This window comes from Danio rerio, chromosome 17 (assembly GCF_049306965.1).
Source record: "Danio rerio strain Tuebingen ecotype United States chromosome 17, GRCz12tu, whole genome shotgun sequence".
NCBI lineage: Eukaryota > Metazoa > Chordata > Actinopteri > Cypriniformes > Danionidae > Danio > Danio rerio.
The window spans coordinates 3,289,809-3,296,660 of NC_133192.1; the positions used below are offsets into that span (position 1 = coordinate 3,289,809).

At 39.9% G+C, this 6,852-nt stretch overlaps 1 protein-coding gene across 1 annotated transcript; it reads right to left on the reverse strand.

The window, feature by feature from the left end:
• Positions 1 to 418: 418 nt before the first annotated feature.
• On the reverse strand, positions 419 to 5,747 carry ankrd63 (ankyrin repeat domain 63). Its single transcript, XM_005173575.6, has one exon. The coding sequence runs from the start codon at positions 5,712 to 5,714 to the stop codon at positions 4,422 to 4,424; it is 1,293 nt and encodes a 430-aa protein (XP_005173632.1). The 5' UTR covers positions 5,715 to 5,747; the 3' UTR covers positions 419 to 4,421.
• Positions 5,748 to 6,852: the final 1,105 nt, after the last annotated feature.

The following is a 6,852-nucleotide window of genomic DNA, read 5'->3' on the forward strand; positions in this document are numbered from 1 at the left end:
TCTTTGCTTTACAAAAGACCACAGCAGTTTTAAAAATATTATTTCTGAGCATTGTATGTTCAAAACCAGTTTTTTTTTTATTATGCTAATGTCAAGGAACAATATTTAGCTGTTTCCGGTATTCCCTGAATGCTTTTGAAATTATGTTTTATTTATTATTAATGTTTTCTTTTTTGTTTATTAGTAAACAGTGAATATGTGATATTTAACAGTGTTTTCTGATCTCCTGTGTATTGTTTTGCACTCATCTGTGTGTGTGTGTGTGTCGGCCCGTGTCTGTTTGCACAGTTCTGTGTGATTGTGTAGATGAGGATACAATATTCAGTCCACCACATGTGTCGTGTGCTTGTTTGTTTGTCAGTCGGTGATGAAAAGACAAATACACATTTACATTTTTTAAAAGAATAAATCAAGCATATAAAAACCCCACCGATATGAAGTTTTATTTGTCATACACAGATGCTCGAAGCATACACAAGTGCTTTATTTGTATATTTGTCTATCAAAATACAGTTTCACAGATAGATGCTTTGAGTTTTCGTCTATCAAAGAATGCAGAATATAAACTATATACATTAGAGATATGCATAGATATACAAAACTGCGTACAAATCACGAAGGCTTGATGATTTATGTCACTCCTTTTGGATTAGGACAGAAAAATAGGCTTATAAAAATATACAGCTATCAGTTGAACACAAAATTATTTTCCTGTTATATGATAAATAAAAAACTAAAAGTCCCAAATGCTGTAAATTCAGCCTGATCTCACGAGAAAACGTAAGTATTTTACGTTTTGCCAGTTTAGTGGCTAATTCATACGAATTCGTACGAGTTCAGTCATACGTAACGGTACGATTTTAAAATAGAGGCGTGGCACCTGACCCCACCCCTAACCCCAACCGTCATTGGGGGATAAGCAAATCGTACTAAATTGTACGAATTAGATCGTACGAATTCATACGAATTAGCCACTAAATGAAAAAGTTACAAAATTGCCGTGAGATTGTGTTGGTAAATTAGTTTTTTAAACATAATTTTAATAGCTAATTTCTGATACCTAATTTATTTTTGTACTTGCCATGTAATGTAACCCACCAAGTCAGTTGCTCTAACAAGGTGGCTGAAGACCACGGCCCCAAGTGTCTGTTGCTAGAGCACCATTAGAGGTCAGAGAAGTGAGGTTTACCTGCACAGCACCTTGCTAGCTGGCCTCTATTACACTCACCCTCCTAAACCTCTATACCATCCCGGACGAGCCCCCACATGCAACCCACTGGTCCTACTGCACCCAACCCGGTCTGAGCAGGGATCGAACCGGGGATTCCGTACATGGGAGTCGGTTGCTCTAACAAGTTGGCTAAAAACCATGGCCTCAAACATCTGTCGCTAGAGCACCTCTAGAGGTCAGAGGAGTGAGGTTTACCTGCATAGCAGATAGCTAGCTGGCCTCCCTTACACTCATCCCCCTAAACCTCACTCTCATCCCGGACGAGCCCCCACATGCAACCCTCCAGTCATACTGCACCCAACCTGGTCTGAGCTGGAATCGAACTGCCAATTCTTTGCAAGGGAGTCCGCTGCTCTGGAGGCCGTGGCCTCTAGCATCTATCGCTAAAGCACTTTTAGAGGTCAGAGTGAGGTTTACCTGCATAGCACTTAGCTAGCTGGCCTCTGCTACACTCACCCCACTAAACCTCACTCCCATCCCAAACGAGCCCCCACTGGAAATTCACCGGTTCAACTGCGCCCAACCTGGTCTGAGCTGGGATCGAACCAGCGATTCTTTAAATGGGAGTCAGTTGTTCTAACAAGGAGGCTAACACCATGATTTCTAGCGTCTGTCGCTAGAGCACCTTTACAGGTAAAAGGAGTGAGGTTTACCTGATTAGCACTTCGCTAGCTGGCCTCTGTTACACTCACCACACTAAACCTCACTCCCATCCCGGACGAGCCCCCACGTGCAATTCACCGGTTCTACTGCGCCCAACCTGGTCTGAGCTGGGAGATCGAACCAGCGATTCTTTGTATGGGAGTCAGTTGCTCTAACAAGGAGGCTAACACCATCTGACACCATTTCTAGCATCTGTCGCTAGAGCACCGTTAGAGGTCAAAGGAGTGAGGTTGCATAGCACTTCGCTAGCTGGTCTCCCCACGGGACGAGCCCCCACGTGCAACTCACCGGTTCTAATGCACCTAACCTGGTCTGAGCTGGGATCGAACCAGCGATCCTTTGTATGAGAGTGGATTGCTCTAACAAGGAGGCTTAACTCAGTCACTGGAGCACCTTTACAGGTCAGAGGAGTGAGGTTTACCTGCATAGCACATCACTAGCTGGCCTCTGTTACACTCACCCCGCTAAACCTCACTCCCATCTTGGACAAGCCCCCATGTGAAACCCACTGATCCTACTGCACCCAAATCAGTCTGAGCTGGGATCGAACCTCCGATTCTTTGTATGGGATTGGGTTGCTCTAACAAGTAGGCTAAAGACCATGGCCTCTAGTGTATGTTGCTGGAGCACCTTTAGGGGTCAGAGGAGCATTGCACTATGCTAGCTGGCCTTTATTACATTAATACGTCTCTAATTGTTTTGCAAGAAGATTAAAGTGCAATTAAAAGGCTTAACTAGGTTAATTAGGCAAGTTAAGCTAATTAGTTGTCTTAAACAGGCTAATAATATTGACCTTTATTTATTCCAGCCAAATTAGAAGACTTTCTCCAGAAGATAAAAAAATATAATGGGAAATACTGTGAAAAATGTCCTTTTAAAAAACACTTGGGAAATATTTGAAAAGTAATAAAAATTTCCCAGGAGGGCAGGAATAATTCTGTGTCCAGCTTTACATGCATGCATTATCATAAAAGCAGGTAAGTACTTAATGCACAGGCAATCTTTAGCGGTGCATTATTAAATCAGTTCATTATTAGCTGAAGGACATTAATGAATCTACAGAGGCAGTGAAAGACCTTGAGAGCAGCAGCGGTTAAAATTAGAGTTCTTACATTCATCAAGCACGAGGATATTTATATTATATACACTCTGCAAATAATAATAAAAAAATGGCTCTTACTTTGTATTTTTTGTCTGTTTTTCTGGTGTAAATATCAAAATATTGTTTTTTTTGTCATGCATTTTCTGTTGACTCAAAAAATGCATCAATATTAAGTGAGTTCAGATAAAAAATAAATAAATAAAAGTTTAAATTAAGAAAAAAATAATGAACATTCTAAGATTTATATATATATATATATATATATATATATATATATATATATATATATATAAAATAATTTTTGACTATTATTCCTGATAACACTGGCTGACAATTTTGATTGTTTTCAGCAATAAATAAATGCATTAATAAATTAATTTGAACAAATATTTCCAAATGCAATAGTTACTGTAAAAACAATGCTGAGAAATAAAATTAGTCACACTTTAATTTAATGTACAACTCACACCATTAACAAACCATTAACTAAGACTTTTAGCTTAATAAACAACTAATTAGCTCCTTAATAATTGTTAGTAAGGTAGTAGTTGGGTTTATGTATTGGGGATGTAAAACAAGATTTACTTTATAAGGGCTAATAAAATGTTTATATCTTAATAACAGGCAAGCCAGTAGTAAACGGTGTGAATTGTTACTTAAATTAAAGTGGGTCCCACTTTTTATTAGGTGGCCTTAACTAATATGTACTGAAATTAATCATTGGTTACAATGTATTTATTGTGTAAATAAATGTTTTTACATTGCACTTATGATTTATTATATGTCTGCATGTTATTATATCTGTTAATACACCACTGACCATCCCTTACACCCTAACCAACGCTTAAACCTACTCTTACCCCCAAAATTGTCCATAAATGGACCCGTGTCCCACCCAATACATTATGAACACAGTAAGCAGATTGTATTTATTTTTTTGATGCAAGTACAGCTGAAGTCATTATTATTAGACAAGTTAGGGTAATAAGGCAAGCCATTGTATAGCAGTGGTTTGTTCTGGAGACAATCGAAAACAAATATTGCTTAAGGGGGCTAATAATATTGACCTTAAAATGCATTTAAAAAATTTTTAAAACTGCTTTATTTTAGTCAAAATAAAACAAATAATACTTTCTTCAGAAGAAAAAATATTATCGGAAATAATGTTAAACATTTTCTCAATCTGTTTAACATCATTTGGAAAATATTTCAATAACATTTGACAAAAAAAAAAAAAAAAAAATCACAAGAGGGCGAAAAATGTAGACTTTAACTCTAGTAGTTAAGTCCACTTAATATAAAGTGTTTCCAGAAAACCATCATTGTTTTACAGTGTAGCCTCTGATAGTCATAAACATCTTTCAAATGAACGTCTGCTCTTCTCTAAACGGCCACAGGAGGCGCTGCACTCACCCGAAGCTCATTTTAGGAGCTGAAAATGACAGAATTGTTCTCGAATTCGCATCGGACGGCGCTGATGCTGTCCACGCTGGGCTGGCTGTTCACTCTCTGGTGTTGAGAGAACGGGAAGGTCTCAGAGCGAGACATTTTCCCTTTGGCATGCACTGCGGCACCGCTGGGACAGTCTCTGTGGATCCGCATGAATTCGGGAGCGGTGAATCTGCGCAGGAGTCTGGTCCCCAATCCGGACAGTCCCGAAGAGCGAGGTTTGATCCTGTCAGGCTGCATCTCCTCCCGACTGCACAGCAGTTTGCTTGGTCTGGATGATTTGGGAATGACTGGATTAAGCACGCTTGTGTTGTAAAACCCGAGCGGTTTCTCATCCTGCAGGGATGCTCTTTTAAATCGACTAGCCGATCTGTTCGTTTCTCGAACGTCTCCTTGATAGGATTGCTTTCTGAGCTCCAGGTTTAAAGATGGAGATTTCCCCCAAAGTTTAGCTTCAGACTCGCTCTCATTCAGCGCTGAGTTCTGAATCTGTTTTGAGGCGAATAATAAATCACATTCAGCTTCAGACTTTGTGTTTGGTTCATGTCTGAAGCGAATCCTCAGGTTATTAGTGTCACCAACACAAAGCTGCCTCTGAAACAAAGCCGGGAGGATCTCCTCATGTTTGCTTTGGATTTGCTTGGAGAATCTCTCCAGGACTTGCTTTGGGAGACGATTGGGCCAGCGGAGATCTTCCGCTGAATCTCCACTGCTGTTTGTTGGACTTATTAGCTTTTTTCCACAAGTGTTGAGGGTTTGAACGCACTGGTTGTGCCCGAAGAAATCAGCAACTTGTGCTGCTGAGTGTCCCGCGTTATTTGTGCGATCTAATCGCAGGCCGAGCTTCTTAAAAGCACGAACTAAAAACTCCAAAACCTGGCTGTGACCTCCGCAGGCAGCGTACATCAGTGCACTGTTCCCCCATGTGTCCGTCAGCTCAGGATCCGCATTAAACTGCACAAGCAGCTTCACTGAATCCAGATATCCCTGTTCACAAGCAAAACTCAGAGCCGTGCGTCCGTGATCATCTCGTATGTTCACATCGGCTCCTTTCTCCAGCAAAAGTTGGGTGAATTTGGAGCGTGATGCGTTATCTTGAAGGCAAACGGCGTGCATTAGGAGCGTGCGGCTGTTTTCGGTTTTCCCGTTGATTATTCGTCCATCTAAAGCGTCCAGGACGAAGCGAGCCAGGTGGACCTTGCCGCTCTGCATAGCGTCCAGGAAAGTTTTGGTGCCGGAGCCCTGGCAGAGATCTTTCGGCCTCAGCATGCTGGAGAGTGTGTGTGCGCAGAGTTTGTGAGTGTCGTCTGGAAAGTGTCTGTGTTTTTATACACAGCCTCTCCACACGCCTTCTGCTGTTGCTACGGAAACAGCCATTGGAGATTGAGGATGCTGTTATAGCATTCATTCACCATCAGCTGGAGAGAGAGAGAGAGAGAGAGAGAGAGAGAGAGAAAGAGAGAACGCGAAAGAGAGAGAGAGAGACAGAGAGAGAGAGACTTACTGTTTATATTATATTATTGTCACCACTTTTATCCTGTTTCACAAATTACCATTAATCTATTTTTATTTTTATTAATATTTTTAGTTTTACTGATATATTTTTATTTTAATTAATCTTTTTATATTTTTTTTAAATTTCTTTTCTTTATTTCTATATTATATTTTATGTTCATATTTGTTTGCACTACTGCCCTTTTTGCACTGTCTTGTCTGCAGCGACGCTGCACTGCTTTGGCAATACGAATGTACAGTTATTTGTCTTGCCAATAAAGCACCTAAAATGTAAAATGTGAAAATGAGAGAGAGAGAGAGAGAGAGAGAGAGAGAGAGAGAGAGAGAGAGAGAGAGAGAGAGAGAGAGAGAGAGAGAGAGACAGATTTTATTTGCTGCAGTTCAGAATTTTCTCTCTCCATCTCTTTCTGTCTCTCAAATTCAAACTTGCTTTCTTGGCATGACAAATGTTACACACAGTTGAAGTCAAAATGATTTGCACTCCTGTAAATAATTTTCTTTGTCAAATATTTCCCAAATGATGTTCAATAGACTCAGAAATTTTTCCCAGTATTTATATATTTATTTATTTATTTTTACTTCAGGAGAAAGTCTTATTTGTTTTATTTTGGCTACAATAAAAGCAGTTTTTAATTATTTTAAAGCAATTTTTTTTCCATCTAATGTTTATTTTATTTTATATTTTTTGAACACAGAAAAACATGACGTAGACCAGGGGTGTGCAAACTTGTTCCTGGAGGGCCGGTGTCCTGCAGATTTTAGCTCCAACCCTAATCAAACACACCTGAACAAGCTAATTAAGGTCTTTTTAGGTATACTTGAAACATCCAGGCAGGTGTGTTGAGGCAAGTTGGAGCTAAACCCTGTAGGGACACTGGCCCTTCAGGACCGA